The 17,370-nt window shown below is 52.3% G+C and overlaps 1 protein-coding gene across 3 annotated transcripts in view; it reads left to right on the forward strand.

Moving 5' to 3' along the window:
- PRR5L (proline rich 5 like) overlaps positions 1-17,053 on the forward strand; it is a 72,543-nt gene extending 55,490 nt beyond the window's left edge. For 2 of the 3 annotated variants that reach the window (XM_029208912.1, XM_029208911.1), the window contains 3 exons: positions 1,460-1,600; positions 5,788-5,914; positions 14,268-17,053. In XM_029208912.1, coding sequence (XP_029064745.1) covers positions 1,460-1,600; positions 5,788-5,914; positions 14,268-14,662 — 663 coding nt within the window. In that variant the 3' untranslated portion in view covers positions 14,663-17,053. The remainder of the gene's footprint in view (positions 1-1,459; positions 1,601-5,787; positions 5,915-14,267) is intronic. The other variant, XM_029208910.1, reaches the window with a different exon arrangement.
- Positions 17,054-17,370: the final 317 nt, after the last annotated feature.

The following is a 17,370-nucleotide window of genomic DNA, read 5'->3' on the forward strand; positions in this document are numbered from 1 at the left end:
TCACCTCTACCAAGGTGATTTTTGTTGTGCGCTGTATGTATATGTGCAGAGGAGAGTCCAGGAAATGGGCCCTCCTTTCCCTTTCTGTTTTGGGAAACTTTAGGAGCTCTAAAATCAAATAGTTTAGGTTTGAGATCCAGCTCTATCTTGGGTAAATTCCTGTCACTCTGGGTGTAGGGTTTTTCATCTGTGGAGCGGGTTTTAGAGTAGTATCTATCTCAGAGGTGGTCGTGAGGATTAAACGTGCCATTTACATCTAGGATATTGAGACTCAAGCCTAGCACGTGGTCAGAGCTTAGTAAGGGTCACAGCTCTTATGATGACCAGTCACTTTTCATCCTCTGCCCCCAGCCTACATGGTTGAACAAGTCCCTTTCTTCTACTTTCCCAGTGGTTTTTCCTCCTGTGCTTCTTGCATTTGCAGAAGAGTCTAACAGGTCCTGTGTTTCCTTCTTTGCCTGGCACATGATAGGTGAGCAGGTATTGAATGGGTGAAGCTGAGGAAGCAGCCTTGCCTGTAGGGAGGCGCTGTTGTCCTTCCGTCTCGTTTCTCCTCATCTTCCTTCTTTCTGACCACTAGCACACCATGGCCCCCACTGTACGTGTCTTGTATCACCTTTGGGTCATCTAGGCAGGTTGAGTCACACCTTATCTGAAGTATAATTGATTTACAATATTAGTTTACAATGTTGTACAGCATAGTGATTCCATGTTTTTATAGATTATACTCCATTTAAAGTTATTATAAAATATTGGCTATATTCCCTGTGCTGTACAATATATCCTTGTATCTTATTTATTTTATACCTAGTAGTTTGTACCTCTTCATCCCCTACCCCTGTGTTACCCCTGCCCTCTTCCCTCTCCCCACTGGTAACCACTACTTTGTTCTCTGTATCTATGAGTCCGTTTCTGTTTTGTTATATTCATTAGTTTGTTTTACTTTTTAGATTCCACATATAAGTGATAAGGTACAACATTTGTCTTTCTCTGTCTGACTTATTTCACTAAGCGTAATACCCTCCAGTTTCATCCATGTTGTTACAAATGGCAAAATTTCATTCCTTTTTATGGCTGAGTAGTATTCCTTTGTGTGTGCGTGTGTGTGTGTGCGTGTGTGTGTGTGTGTGTTCATTTATATACACACACCACACCTTCTTTATCCAGCGATCTGTCTATGACATTTAGGTTGTGTTCGCATCTTGGCTATTGTAAATAATGCTGCTATGAACATTGGGGTGCATGGATCTTTTCAAATCAGCGAGTCACACCTTATCGTAAATGAAGCTTTTGTTCTGAAGGACAGGGGCCAAGTCTGTGACTGTTTGACAGCCCCCCTGGGCCTTGCAGACACCTCGTTCCCCCCGACCATCCATTTGTTTTGCTGGCCCCCATGTGGTTGGTGGCAGATCCCGCCAGCTCTCACCTCCCGACGCTGCTTCTTCTTCTCTCCTGCCAGGGCCAGGAGCTGACTATCCGCCAGATCTCCCTGCTGGGCTTCCGCGACCTGGTCCTGCTGAAGGTGAAGCTGGATGACTTGCTGCTGCTGGCCCAGCCCCAGCTGCCCTCATCCATCGTCCAGATGTTGCTCATCCTGCAGGTGAGGGTGGGCGGAGACATCACCGCAGGTTGAGGGAGAAAGGGCCCTGTGGCCAGAGCACCCTGGCTCAGTTTAGTGTCCTTTAGTGTCATCGGTCACGTTCCAGTTCATTTGTCCATTTGCTGTGTGTCCACTGTGCACCGTCAAGGCCCCTCGTGCTGTGCTGGGTGCTGGGATCCCGGGGGAAGCCAGAGGAACACTGCCCCGTCCTTCAGGGAGTGGACACCCTTCTCCCCCATCCTGTCATGTCAGGGAGCCTCGCGTTGTAAGTTACGACCAGAACCCACTTCATCCCAGCTCAAGCCAGACCAGGAACCCACAGGAAAGGTCCTCAGGGGCTACAGCCACAAGTGAGACCACGTCAGGCCACAAAGCTGCCAGCCTCTCTCCACTTACTGGTCTCTACTCGTATCTGGTCCACCTGGCTTCTCTCTGACCCTGTCTCTCCTGGCCTTCTTGGACTTGGTCTCTCTCTCTCTCTCTCTCTCTCTCTGCAGAGTTGCATTCAGTGCTTCGGTTTGCGCCGACAAACGTGGCATCCCACGGCTTGCATGTTTCCACCAAGAGATGACCCAGGTGGCTACCTAGCATCTCTTAATCCCAATTCGAAATCAACGATAGGAAGATGAGCTAACCCTGGTTGGTTCCCGGCTATCTGCCAGGCATGGGCCAAGGACTTAAAGTGTGTTGCTTTCTGAATCAAATAATCCAAGCCTTATGAGCTGGACACTGTTGTTAGTGCCATCTTACAGATGAGGAGACTGAAACCCAGGAAGTTTATGTGTTTGCCTGAGGTCCCGCAGCACGCGGTAGTAAGGTTTAGAACCATGTACACTCAGGGGAAAGACTGATTGGCCCAGCTCGGGCTACGTGACTCCCCTTTGCGCAATCGGCTAGGACCTTGAATAGGATCACATAGAATAAACGTGGCCTCCGTGAGCCCGGTTCTGTGGATAGGGGTGCACAATTCCAAGAAACAAGGCTTGTGGCCTAAGGACATCCCCAAAAAGGTGGCTGCTATGCCTCTCTGACCTCTGTACCAAGCTCAGATGCTACAGCCTCAGCTCTGAGCCCGTCCTCAGGGAAGACAGTTTCATTCTTGGTCAGGCTGGTGAGCATCCCTGGCTGCCGTCTCGGCAGGGGTGGAGCGTCAGGTGTGGAACCCCTGATCTCTCCCTCCCCGCTAGCTGCTGTGTTCTTCCGGTTCTCTAGCTGGGCCGTCCTTCTGGGCCTTCTCCCCTTTCCTGAGGTCAGAGAGGAGGAAGGGTTACCTAACAGAGCAAGAGGGGGTGTCATTGGCTAGAATACCAGGTTAAGTATTTTTATGAAAAGGAAGGAGAAGGAATGGGGATAGAAAAGCATGCGCATGCAGCTGAGGTCTGTGGAGCATAAAATAGGGCTTGGGTCCTGAAGAAGGAGTGTAGAAAAGGAGGCCTCTGGGATTCGGAGAGGAAGATTAGGAAAGGAAAGTTGGCCTTCCACACTTCCATTTCCATTTATATTCTTGGAAGTCGGGCAAGGAAACAGTCTCTGTTTTCCCATTTCACAGATGAGATGGAGGTTCAGAGATGTTGGCAAACTAACTCAAGGTCACGTGCTGATTTGTAAGAGAGCTGGATTTGTCACCCATTCCTCAGCTCTCGCTCTTTCTACCTTCCCACCTAGCCTCTCCCGGCTACCACTGCCTCCCCTCCCGCAGCCTCCCAGGGTACTTGGAGATGCCCCATGAGCTTCTGAGATGGTCTCTTTGACACAGGACATTTGGCATCATTTCTCCGAGGGCCTCCTGGGACTGGTTCCCTGGTCCATGTTTTTCTACACTCTGGGAGCTAGGAAGCCGGAGGCGGGAGTGTGACAGTGACAAAGGCAGATTTTTCCCCAGTCCAGGTCCAGCTCCTTGGGTGGCAAGGGGCGGCAGCTTCTGGATCTGAATGGAACGTGCAGGTTGTACTACCCTGGGACCATTCCCGCTACAGGAAATTTAGGCCCCGGTAGTTAGAATTGCTCTGCTCGCTCCCTGGGCCCCTACTTCCCACAGCGCCATGAGATCTGGGGCTGGTTTTTCCCTGCCTAACTCATATGGAGAAAAGAGCCATTTCTCAGGCCATCTCTCCCTTTTCCAGTGCTTTTCCAAAATGTCCCTGAACAAACCCCTCCCTCCCCAAAATATACAAGGGGTTCAAACTACTGTGGGCCATGAGCTCCTGTCCTTAGGCTGTCCAGGAAGAGGCTGAGCCAGAGATTTTGACCACTGTGGAGATCCGGTTCCCCCTGGCAGTGGCAGACAGGTCTGAGACCATCCTAGAATGGTCCCTTCCTAGGGGACCTGCCAAGCCAAGCAGATGTGCTCCCTGCCGGGCCGGGCCCCAGGGCCCCCAGTCTCAGCAGGGCCCCGTGCTTGGTTTAATTGTCTCCTGTCGCCATCGGGAAACTCTTTAACAATTTTTGAACCAGGAACCCCGCGTTTTCCTCTTGCACTGGGCCTTGCAGATACGTAGCCCGTCCAGCGGCCAGGCCAAGGGCTGAGGGCAGCCCCCTCCTAGAGGGCTGTGTGCAAGTCAAGTTCTCAGCCCAGGGAGAAAACCATCCAGCTCCGGATCAATGCGTTTGTTAGTTAAGCATTTTCTTCCCACCTCCTTCCTCTTTTCCTTATTCTGTCATCCCTCTCTGTTTAATGCTTAGGAATTGTAGAGGGGGAGAGGCTTAGATGAGAAATATCAAGGCATTAAAAAAATGAGAAAAAAAAGTTTCCTCAGATCTGAAACCCAACCAAGGTGGTTTTGGGGCTGAAACTGGTCCACTTTTGAGGCCGGGGGTGGGTCTCTGGGAGCATGAATAAGGCTCCCCGCGCCCTTCTATTGCCTGGAGGATCCCCTTCCATTTGGGCAGATTTGTGTGTGAAGCATCTTATTTCCACTGCTGGCCTTTCCCAATGCTTCAGCTCCTGCTAAGCAGTATTGGAACCTGGGGGCGTGAAAAACCACCAAGTCGTCTCCCCATCATCACCCCTTTCAAGCGCCAGGCAGCCCCAGTTGCATTTTCTCTTCATTTCTTTTCCAGGCCATTCCCAGCCCTAACTCCCAAGTCTTCTGCATCATAGCCCCTCCTCAGCCTCCTCTGTGTTTCCTTAAGCTTCCCCCTCCCTCCCACTGCCCCCAGCCACCTCCTTCGCACGGTGATGGAGCTGACGAGGGACCACGTCAGCCAGTTTCCTTGGGGGCTTCTTACACCTCACCCAGTGATCTCCAGCCTGTAGGACTGGCCCTTCCCCCTTCATGGCCCAGCCTCCAAAACTCCAGTGCAGTGGAGAGTTTTCACTTTTCAAGTGAGGGTGACATAAAATCTATTCCGTGTTGAGAATTTGATTGGACAACCCTTTGGGCTGAGCATAGCCCCCGCAGAGCCTTGTCTCTGCTCCCCTGCAGCCCCTCAACATGACCACCTGGCTTCCAGGGCTTTCCAGTGAGAAATTGAATTCCCTTGGAGTCTGCTGTTTTTCTAGAAAACCTTGGTGACCTTCTGGCTCCTTTTAGCTCTGAGGACTCCTGTCGCACTGGGCTTTTGAACTGATCCTTCATCTTGGTGCTAAATGTGTGTCTAGTTCCACAGTGACACTCCCTTTCTTCAACTGTTCTGGACTTCTCCAAATTCTGTTCCCCTTTCTTTTCTAGCTAATTAACAAGGGGCAGTAAGATGGGCTTGGAGCCAGACAGCTTGTGTTCCAGTCCCAGGTTTTTGCCACTTTCCAGCTGTGTCTCCCTGGGCAAGTTACATGAGCTTTCTGGGTCTTACTTTCCTCATGTGTATAAGGCAGATGACGAGGGTTGTTGGGAGGCCTCTGTGCTCTGATACACGTGAAGTGCTTATATAAAGCGCCTGTGTGCCAGGTGTGAAACAGTCATTGTGACAGTGCGGGTGAGAGTGCTACGGTTGGAACCACTCAGACCTCAGCCCTGGAGCTGGGGTGGGGACAGTTCCCACCGGCCCTGCATCAGGGTGGGATCCAGCCGCAGAGGCCACGGTGCTCTCCGTGCGCGGTGCCGATCACCGCCACCCATGACAAGTGCCTGAGGCTTCAGTCCTGGCTGTCCTTCCTTTCAGCCACAAGGATGCGGCCTGCCTTGATTATAGTAGGAGGGCAGTCGGACTTTGACTGACCTTTGTCTCTCTTGGGTGTTTATTTCCAGAGTGTCCACGAGCCCACAGGCCCAAGCGAGGGTTATTTGCAGCTGGAGGAGCTGGTGAAGCAGGTCGTTTCTCCTTTCCTCGGCATCAGCGAGGACCGCAGCGCCTCAGGCCCCACGTACACACTGGGTAAGGGGCACAGCTCTCAAGCTGCCAGGAGCCTCTGTGGCAATGATACCAGCTATGTTTTACCGAGCCCCGATTATACCCCAAGCCCTTTGCTTCCCATGTGGGTCGTGCAAATCTCTGCACGTCCATCTCTCATGTTTCCCACTGGCCTGTGTCTCGGTAACCTCCCCTCTTGGCAATTCCTCCCAAGGCACCGTTACCGTACCTCCGTGGCGGCGCTCGTTTGATCCGCATCTTTGATCGGTGGCTTTGATCTTTTTCGGTGTCTGCGATGTTAATTTTCCTGTATCTCATACCAGAAACGGCCTTACTGCACCGCATCCCCTCATGAGTGGAAAAACCACCAGTGATGAATTTCCCTTTGAAAGCAGCTCAGAATGTGAAGCCAGCTCATTGTGTGTGTGGCTGGAGGTACAGCTGCTGGCTGCCCACTACATTTCTATAGTTACCACCAGGGCCTTCACACCAAGGACAGGGGCTCCTGGACTGGAGGACAGATCCCGTTGTGGCCTTTTTCAGTGGCTGTAAAGCTAGCATTCAGACTCTGTACTAGTCACCCTGGCGAATCTAGAGATGAATTGGGTCTGTTCCTTCTCTCAGGGAGACCATGGCCTAGATGGGAAAATAGCTACAGAATATTATAAAAGATATGGCTCAGTTACCCTCTGAAATGAAAATCCCCCAAATGCATGAACTTTGGGTTTGTGGTTCTATCTCCAGCATCCAGGATGGTGCCTGACATACAGTAGGCACTCAAAAAACTATATTTGTTAGATGGATGGGCGGCGTCTGTACCTGGGGCTGGGGTGACCAGCACCCACAGACAGGTGCAGAGGCGGAAAGGGATTCCCCAAATTTGGAACCTTTTGCCCCCTCTTCTTGCTTGCATGGAGACCTAGCTGAGCTTCAAAGAAAAGGAGGGAGGAGCAGCCTCCAGCAGGCTTCCCGCCCCTTCCTGGGCCTCAGGACTGCAGAAAAAGGCAGGGCCGGCCACAGTTTTCAGGCCCCATTTATGCTTCTCTGGAGACACCAGTATAACCACAGCCACCACAGATCCGAGGGTGCTGGCCCGAGCCTGGTCTTCCACACTCCCTCCTTCTCTGCCTCCCTCCCTCATTCCACCCGGCTGAAGGAAAACAGTCCCCTGCCCTCCCCGTGAGGAGGCCTGGGCGCCACCTTCCGGCTTTGGCCCAGCAACTGGCCCCCGAGTTTTTGGGGCAGGTGTCAAGATGCCAGCGGGTTAGCCAGGCCATGGCACGGACCCCACCATCCTCTGGGCCTAGAGCCGGGAACAAGAATAGATTTGGAAGTTTGTTCAGTGAGGACTTGCTCTAAGAAGGGATACCTTCAACTTTTCAGCTATAATAAGACTAAAACATACTTTCATCAAATTATAAACCAAAGGCCTGAGGTTTTATTCTTATACCAAGGACAATCCTTTTCTCCGGGGCGTTGTCACAGTAGGGGCAGAGAGGGAAGGAAATAACCTTCTTTTGATTATTTTTTTATTATATTATTGTTTCAGCAAATGTGTACTGAGACCCTGTCCCTGGCACCTTGTGAGGTGCTGCAGGTTTATCTGTGACAAAACTGACCCATCCCTGCCCTCTGGGATCAGGGTCTGGTGAAGAAGTCACAAGCAATAGACGATGACTCATCAGTGTACGAGCGCTCTGAGTGGGGAAGTCCAGGGCCCACGGCAGGAGGACTTCACCGGGACTGGGAAATCAGGGAGGACTCCCTGGAGGAAGTGGTATCTGCAGTGGGACCTGGAGGATGAATATAAGTTAGCTGAGTAAACGGGAAAGGAAGACTGTCCCGGGCAAAGGGAAGGATCTTTGGGAGGGTTTTGGAGTTGGGGGGAGGAGGGCGGGGAGCAGGAGGGTGAAGCATTGGAGGAACTGAGAGGGCCTTAGAGTTTTAGCGTGGCTGATGGCAGGGAAAGCCCCGGGACACAGACCACATCCTGGGCACTGTGCGGGTGGGCTGGATACCACCTTCCCACGCACAGGGGAGGCGAATGAAGGTCAAGGTCGCTTGGCTATTGGAGACAGGCTTCCAAAGCCCCGAGCTGTTTGCCCTTTACCAGCTTTTCCCCACACTCCACCCGCACCCCACCCACCCCGTCAACTCCTAGGAGGTGACTGATTTCACTGAGGGACAGCGGAGGAGCTGGTCTTTCCCTCTCAGTTGTCGACTGAAAAAAATATACAACCTGAAAGTTGAGAATTATGTTTTATTCGACGGACACACTGAGGACTTAAGTGCAGAAGACAGCCTCTCAGAGAGCTCTGAGGGACTGTTCCAATGAGGTAAGGGAGGAGCCAGGATATGTAGAAGTTTTTGCAACAAAGACCAGGTAGTCGGAACATTGAAAGAATACTGTTAAAGAAAAACAGACGTCTCAAGTCAGTGAATTTTGCGCTTTTCTGCATATGGGAAGATGCAAGAGTCTGGGCTCATTGAAATCATTCCTTTGATACCCACCTTAACTCTCTAGGGCCAGTATCCTGCTCTTCTCCATCCTGAATCCCCTCAGGGGACAGCTTCTGTGGCTGAGGGCTTGATGGCCACAACCCCTTTGTTTACTGACACGGCAGCCGACATTCTTTGTCCACACACTCCTTAGCCCAAGAGGTGTCCGAGGCCGACATGTCACCCCAAACCCCTGGATACCAAAAGGCTAACACGGCCACGAAGGTGCCCTTCCTTATCGAGGACACCCCTTTCTAGATAAAGAGAGGAGTCTCTGGGCCTCAGTCTTCCCCTCAGTCAGTTGGAGGCAATGACATTTCTCCTGCCTGTGGAAAAGGCAGCTGCCCGTTATGACGGCCGGCCGACGTAAAGACTGAGGAGATGGAGTGGACGTGAGAGATCCCTGGACCCTCGGGAGGGCTTTGCCACGGCTGCTCTGGGCCTGACTCGGTGGGAGGGGTCAAGGGCAGCTGGGACCGTCATCTCCAAAGCCACCCCTTATCAAATGCTCGTCACCTTCCAGGCCCTGAGCAAGGGCTTGGCATGTAATCACCCTCACGGACCGCTGCGAGGGTGCCTGCTGTTGTGACCTCAGACTCAGCGTTGGTAAGAAACGTCCCCCGGGTCACATGGGGTAGGTGACCAGAGCCAGAGAAGTGGTTTTCCAGGGGGCTCCCCACTGCACCCACGTGCCCACACGGGTTGATCTGGGGACTCAAGGGCAGGCCCTCTTCCTACTGGCCAGGCCGATGGGTCTGAGAGTTAAGCCTCACCCTGCAGCTGTGCAAGGCTCGCTTCAGAGAGAAAAGATGAGTCCAAGGCCGTGATGGAGTGAGTGTGTGTGTGTGTCCTCCCTGCCAAAGCTGTCACTTTTCTTGGGCAGACGGAGTGTGGGGAGAGGAGGAAGATAATGAAATCTTAAAAAAAAAACAAGAAAACAAAAAAATCCAGGCTGCTTTGTCAGAGGCCAGGCCCGTGTTTCTACCTTTCTGGTTTCCTAAGTTTGCAGGCTGCTGCCCTGGCCTGTGTAGTGCGCGGTGTCTCCCACATGGAAGCCTGGCCTCCCACATGTGTCCCCATTGTGTCCTCCCTCAGGGGGAGGGCCCTTTTCCTCAACATACTGTAACTCGTCCCTGTGCCCAGTAGGCATTCATGGGCTTTCAGGTGCTGGGGCCTGAAGAGGGACACCCACCGTGGACGTGGTGGGCAGAGATCACAATGCCTGCCTTATGGGGGCCACTCTGGTGAGGCCCGGCCGGTGAGCCTGGGAGATCAAAGGCCTGGGAACAGAGTCCCCAAGAAAGGACCGCCTCCTCCAGGCTTTGCTTCTCTCTGGGGAGTTGAAAGGAGCTGCCATGTCTGGCTCCGGAGCAGAGGGATGAATGCCAGGGCTCAGCGGGGCGCCTGGGGAGTAAGGGGGGAACAAAGGCTCCCCTCGCCATACCCCATGTGACAGGCGGGAGGAGGCCTGGAAGTGGGTACAGGAGGTGGCAGGGCCCAGCCCCTCTCCCTGCTCCAAGGGCCCCCTTGCAGGGGAGGGACCAGTTTTTAGGCCCCAGGGGAGGTCCACAGCTTAGTCAGTCCCTTAATGGAAATTTCCTTCTCTGAGTGGCAGGGCCCAGCTTTCCCTGATACAAATAAGAAAAAGAGGGAAAAGAGAGCAAGCAGCCACATTGTGGGGAGGCCACTGTCAGCTCCAGGCCTACTCTTCAGTTTTAAGGCCTCCCAAGGGGCCCTAGCGGGGTCTGACCTCGCCGGGGACACAGCTTGGCGTATACTTGTCCTGGGGTTGGCTCTGGAATCCGGTGGGAGCTTCGTAAGGACACACTGTCTGCCCAGGGGACTCACACAGCCCAGCGGCCCCTGTGGTCTCGGCTGTGCCCACACCCAGTCTTGGGAGCCAACACATTCCACCCAGAATGCAGGAGGAAGAGCTGGAGGCCTCTCAGTCAGCGTCAGGCAACAGCCCTAAGGAGAGAGGTGAGGCCCGCCGCAGAAGGAGCGGGGCCCTGAAAACCACAAGGGCTGGGCTTCAGCTGTGTGCCCTGGAGTAAGTTACTTAACGTCTCTGAGCTGCAGAGGGCCGAGCACAGAGGAGGAAGAAGACGCCCTGTCTCAGGGCAGGGCCCAGGCAGAGCTGCCACCTGCTGTATTATGGACCCCAGCTAGAATGGCCTGGGGCCTGTGGAATCACCCCAGGTGAGGAGTTGTGTGTGCCTCCCCTTCCCTTCTCTGGACCCCAAACCACATTCTGGCCCTTGCCATGGTGTGTAGTCATGACCTGATTATTTGTTGGTCTCCCCCTTAGACCAGGAGCTCGTTGCATGTGGCTCACCTGTATCCCAGGCCTGGCACAGACCTCTCCTCCGAGGGAGGGGATAAATGAACCACTAGCTGGGGTGCAGGCTGTCCATCCCTCTCAAAGGAGCAGGCCCATCTAGGACGACCCCTCTTCACGACTCCTCCCCTGAATCCCCAGAGCGCTCTGTCTGTAGCCCTGCCCTGCCATTGGACACTGATTTGTGTGTGGGCCTCCCAGAGGTCAGGAGCAAGGGCTGTGCTGTCAGCCTTGGGTTTGAATCCCGGTTTCATCACTAATCGTGACTGTAAAATGATATAGCATCTCAACCTCAGGTTCCTTTTCTGCAAAATAGTTAGCAGGAGATCATGTCAGTAAAGCTTCTCCTTTTTTGATACAGTGCAGAGTAGAGGCTCAGTTAATGATTGCGCCTGAGACTCTACCCCTCTCCAACGCACGTATCCTGCGCTCCAGGCCCTGTGCAGGCCCCATATCAGATTTACATTTCTCTTGCTCTCAGCAGTGCGCACAGCATCTTGCACAAAGTTCAAGATGTGTTTGCTGAAAGAGGGGGAAGATGTCATGGGGACCCCCTCCTCCAGGCTGGCCGCCCTCCCTCTGGCTCCATCTCTCCGCAGCAGCCCAAGTGGCCTGTCTTGTCAGTTTGCTCCCTCCAGGGCCTTTGGGGTGCTGAACTAACGGTGTGAGAGATGGACAATGCCCAAGCCCCCATCTGAGACACCTTGCTAGCTCATTCTACTATGGAAATCATCAAACGAATTCTTTCCCCCAGAGCTTCTGTGTGTGTTCACCATGCACATTTGTCCCCCAGGCCCTCACCTCATCCCATGTCCTGGGCCTGGGCTTTGTCCTACCTCTTTCCTCTTCCTGGATCTGCATGTAGTAAATGCTCACCGAACAGTCCAGCCCAGTCTCCTGCCAGGCTGGTTGTAGGGCCACAACCTGGGTCTTGCCACTGCCAACCTAGAGTGTGCTTGCTTTTAACAGCAGCAGGAGAGAAATGAATTGTTTTCAAGGGCATTTTTTAATGGATGGTTCTTTAATGAGGTCCCTGCTTCTTTGAACTCTTCTGGTGCTTCTGCTTTATAGTTACCGATTTCTGTGATCATAAAAGTAATACATGGTTATTGTAAAAATGTGGGAACATCATAGAAATGTGCGGCTTGGCACGTACAAGCACCCATGCTTGAGAGGACCTCTGCCGACATCTGGCATCGATTCTTCTGTCCTGGTGGCTCCTTGGCATTCTGTCTCCTATTCATTCTTCCCCAGAGAAGGGGCTGATGACGCCTCTGTCTGGCACTACTGGAGGCCGTGTTTGCTGTTACCTGAATTCAGAGAGTGGGCCGGCTCAAGCGCAGCGGCGGAGCCCTGAGAGGCAGTAGTGTGTAGTGGGGAGCGTCTGGGCACTGCCATTTAGAGCCTCAGAGGGTTGGGCCAAGTCTCAGTCTTCCTCATCCGAGCAACGGGGATGAGGAGAGCCGTCCTAGCGTTTCAGAGGGAGATTGGGATTCAACAGTGAGAAGGCAGATGGGAACGCTCTCAGTAAGCTCTAAATTCTATGTATTATTGTTTGGTTTTGAGAAATACCAGCTATTGCTATTAGCACCGAACAGCTCCCCTGGGGCTCTGAGCCAGTAGTCTTGGTGAACTTAGTTCTAAGGGTTAGCATTTCATTCTCTTGTCATTGTTTATACCTATGTGTGTGTGTATATGTGTGTGTGTATATATATATATATATATATGTATATGTATACATATAGACACACGTATGTATATACATATGCACATATACGTAAATACATATGTGCATATATGGACATGGAAAATCGTCCAGTGCTGGGAACTGCTGAGAGCTTTGCAGCTGGACATGGCAGCCTCACTACAATGCCCATCTAGGAGCACAGGCTGAGAGCATGTATCAGGGCCTCCAGATCCATGGGAAGAGCGGACACTAAACTAGAGCAGCATGGGCCGAGTGTCCCTAAGGCCAGTGTGTGACCAGTGAGCACTGTCTGCTCTCCCTTTAGAGACTAGTTTCCCCCCTCCCCCTCTGTGATCCTGTCAGGGGTGCTGGGAGTACCAGCGCAGTCAACCCTTCTTCATTTCTCCCCACGGCATCCCCTGCTGAGAGAGGGATGTGTTAGGGGTCTTTGGGGTCTCAGGGATGAGGGAGCTGGGGAAAGCAGTGACACACGCAACGAGATGGGCGGTTGGAAGGCTGGGAGATGTGTGCACTGGCAGGAAGAGGGCCAAAGAAAAGGAGAAAAGGCTTTGAACAGAACCCACCGTTCCTCAGCCCTCCATCCTCACCTCCTCTGCCTCGCTGGGGTCTTTCATCCAGTTCGTGATGCAGACGCAGTGCCTGAGCGGGAGAAGAGGACAGTGCCTGCAGAGGAGGCTTCCCTGGGACCTTGGGGATGCAGGCTTACCCTGGTCCCTACTCCGGCCACACTGTAGGTCTCTGGACTGGCCTGGTCCTTGTGAAGGCGGGAGATGAGAGGCCCTCAGAACTGGGTGTTGCTGGTACACGTGCCTCCTCCTTTGGATTCTTCTCCCTGGATTTGAACCCCATGAACTTGGCTTGTCCTTCCCACGAGATGCTCAGTCTCACTATGTGTACTTTGTGTGGGCAGCTTGCAAGAGTGAGGTCTGGAGTGAGACAGACCTTGTTTGCATCCCAGCTTTACTACGTTCTCTCCGTGTGAGCGTAGGCTAGTTACTACCTCTCTGATATTCATATTGTCTCCCACTTTACAGATGAGAAAACGATCATAACTTAGGTTCAGTTTAAGGAGGATTCAAAAGACAAAAGCATGTGGAGGTTGAGCGTATTTTCTAGAGTGTGGTGAGAATTCAAGAAGCAGCAGTTTTATAATAATTCCTGTCCAGCCCTCTCTCTGCCTTCCTCAGTGGGGCCTGCCATGGAGCGTCATCCATTCTTTGATGCTGTGAAAGGCTGGTTGAATCCAGAGTATTGACTTGAACAGAACACGGGTCTCAGACCACTGACCTGCTGGGAGCGTTGATAGTCCTGCTTCAGGACGATCTGGAGGACGTCCCACTGCCCTCGCTTTGATAGCCGAGCTCCCCCCAGTAACCTGTTCCTCCAGACTTAAGCTTATGAGGCCTTTTCCACTTCCTCTGTTGACACTGCAGAGAGCACATCATGCTGAACAGAGCCGAGGGCTTCTTTTGGCAGCTGGTCCAGCCAGTGCCCGGGTCTTCAGAGGAGACTGGCTGAAAGGGAATTGAGGGCAAATCCAACGAAGCTCAGGCAGCAGCAGGGAAAGCGGGGGGAGACTCCCTTGGACCTAATCAATCATGGAAAGTCCTTTGGTGACCCCTACTGTGGGGGGCAGTATCAGGCATAAACAAGTAAAGTTACAACAGAAGCCTTTAGACATAGCCAAGTTCTTCCCTCACGTTTTAGGGCTTCATCTAAAGCTCTCTCTGAAGGTGGGGCCACCACCTCCCTCGTCCCCCAAATTCATTAGGAGTTTTTGACTCCCACTATCCCCTCTGCAATCACAACCTTCGCTGGTCTTTCTCTTGCAGCCAGGCGCCACTCCAGGGCCCGGCCCAAGGTCACGCTCTTGAACTACGCCTCCCCGATGACCGCCGTCAGCCGGCCCCTGAACGAGATGGCCCTGACCCCTCTGACGGAGCAAGAGGGTGAGGCCTACCTAGAGAAGTGTGGCAGTGTCCGGCGACACACGGTGGCCAATGCCCACTCGGACATCCAGCTGCTGGCCATGGCCACCAGGATGCACTCAGGCTTAGGGGAGGAGCCTGGCGGCGAGGACAAGTGCCTGCTTCTGCCACCCAGCTTCCCGCCGCCCCACCGGCAGTGCTCCAGTGAGCCCAACATCACTGATGGCCCCGATGAGCCGGAGCAGGTGGCAGCGGGCAGCCAGGAGGACTCAGAGCTGAACTGTGCATCCCTCAGCTGAATGCCCGCCTCTGGGACCTCCCAGCTCCTGCCTGGCCACCAGGATGAGGGTGGCTTCATCCGCGAGGACCGCCAAGGGGAGCTCTTCCTTTGGGCAATGCCGCCTTATGCCTTTCCAGGTACAGGCTAGTGTGAGCGCCCTTGGGAAAATCCCCGTCGTGAGCCTCTCCATTTTCGTGACTGTGACCACCTACCTCTTGGCGGCCACACAGATCCAACTGCCTAATGTTCACCTTCTGACTTTCAGCCTTGCCTGCCTGACTCAACTCAAATCCTCCTCTCTGGGCTTTCCCCTCAGATACTGGACTATCTGATCCCCCCAGCCCTATATCGCAGTGCCCCTGGCGTTCCTATAGCAGGAAGTCGTCCGACCCACACACACAGCCAGCAAGGATGTGTTGGCGTGTGGCGTTCCCCTTGAGGGTCCTTGTGATACAGAGGCCGATGGGTGAAAAGAGGCAATAGAGAGGTACCTCTTCTCTCCGTCTTGTGTGGAGTAAAAGTAGACTGCAGCCCCTCCCAAGCCTGACTCTGGGAATGCAGCTTTCATTTCAGTTTCAGAATTACTGGGAAAGAGTGGCCCCACTCTTTCCAGTGGGTGAGGGTCTGTCCTCACCTATATCCAGACCCTATGTGCTGCCCTTGGCTTTTGGCCTGGGAGGGCCACAGTGCTGGAGGAACCCCGTCTTTGATTAAGCCTCAGCATTCCCCTCTCAGGCTTCCTCCCCGACTCAAGGAACTGACCTTCCCGGTGGAGTAGCTGGTGCCTCCCTCCCTTTCTCATTTCAGAAACCGACCCTTTTCCTATTGTGGGGATGGGGCCAGCTGATACCAACCAACCAGTCTGTTCCTGGATTTGACTTGAATTTTTTAAATGTGCATCGTTTCAAAAATAAATTGCTTGCGAGTATTTGCACGTAGGATCTTGCGCCGCTCATTTCCAATGGGGTGTGTCTTCAAACTGAAAAATAGCAAACCCCCTAAGAAAGGAGACTGGAAGTGGTCCAGGGTGAAAGTGATCCGTGGTGGGCAGGGCTTAGAGGCCGCAGAGCTCTGGAAGCAGCTGGACTTGAATCCAGTGTGGCCTGTGTTTGTGAGTGTTGTGGTTTATAGGAAAAGTTGCATTGAGATAGAGAGACTCAGCTTGTCTCATGAGCTGAGAGTTCTAGCAAATGGGGTGTCTCAGCGCTCTACAGTGCAGGGAGCTGGGAAAGATGTGGGCAGGACCTTTTGGAGAGATGTCCATTCCCTGTGATTAAAGAAGTGCCTGGAATGTATAACCTGTGGGGCCTTGAAATGTTTTTTGGGGCAGCGGGCTTTGGTACTGTGCTATATATATCCTCAGCATTCCTCCCTCCATCCAGGTCTGGGCTTTTTATCTCCGTTGACCTCCCTGTTCTTTTTGTATTTGCCTGTTGGCCCCGCTGATAACAGCTCCAGAAAAAAGAGAAGGCCCCTGGGCCCTTCTGGCACCTTCTAGGTATCCTGTTAATCTTTGGAAACTTTGTTTATGAAATGTCAGAGACATGAGCCAGTTTGGCTTCCAGTGTGGCAGGAGGTGGCCGGGAGAGAATGAGGACAGTTTAAGCTGCCAACAGAGGAGGAAACCTTCTAAGCTCATCTAAGCCTTGACAGCATTTCCCTTCTGGGTGAAGATTTGAAATATGACTAGAGTCATGCTTTTGATGGCTTTTGATTTGGAAAGTTTGTTTAAAAAGTTGTTTCGTTTTCATCCTTTTAAGAGATTGATGGAAGAGAAATGTCCAAAGGAGATCTTCTGAGAATTTCAAACAAAAAATAATCTGTGTATGCGTTGGATAAAGTCCACAAATTCACTAACAGGTATCAGTAGGTAACAACATGATGATTTATTTAACTGATGGCTTCTGTCCTTATTGGTACACTTAGCACTTGGGACTAGTATTTATTGATCCAGGCAAAGTAATTAATCATGCTTGGGTTTGCTTTTTTAGTTTACAACCTGAATGATATATATGTCTTTAAATGCTTTTTCCACACACTAAATGCCCCTGATGGGGACATCAGTCATCAGTTAAATATGTAAGCTCTTAGGCTGAGAATGGGAGTGTCAGTACAGACCCAGTGTACTTAATTGCTAATGAATTGTTAGCCAGTTTACAACTTTACCTTTGATGTACACACCTGATATTTGTACAGTATTTCACACTGTACATATAAAAATTGTGCTGATGTCTATGAGCATTCTAGCCATCAGAGCTATTGCAAGAGCGACAACCGTAGTGTTGTTTTTTGTTTTTTTGTTTTAATTTTATTATGATTTTTGGCTGCGTTGGGCCTTTGTTGCTGCGTGCAGGCTTTCTCTAGTTTCGGCGAGCCCGGGCTACTCTTCATTGTGGTGTGCGGGCTTCTCATTGCGGTGGCTTCTCTTGTTGTGGAGCATGGGCTCTAGGTGCGCCGGTTTCAATAGTTGTGGCACGCGGGCTCAGTAGCTGTGGCGCACGGGCTTAGTTGCTGTGCGGCATGTGGGATCTTCCCGGACCAGGGCTTGAACCCGTGTCCCCTGCATCGGCAGGCGGATTCTTAACCACTGCGCCACCAGGGAAGTCCAACCGTAGTGTTTTTAACCACTTTTTCTCCACCAGGGAAGTCCAACCGTAGTGTTTTTAACCACTTTTTCTCCCCTTCACAAGATGAAGATTCGTTTTTGTTATTTAAGCTAGGATCTTC

Source organism: Monodon monoceros, unplaced genomic scaffold (genome assembly GCF_005190385.1).
Source record: "Monodon monoceros isolate NGI ecotype Baffin Bay Population unplaced genomic scaffold, NGI_Narwhal_1 Super_Scaffold_7, whole genome shotgun sequence".
NCBI lineage: Eukaryota > Metazoa > Chordata > Mammalia > Artiodactyla > Monodontidae > Monodon > Monodon monoceros.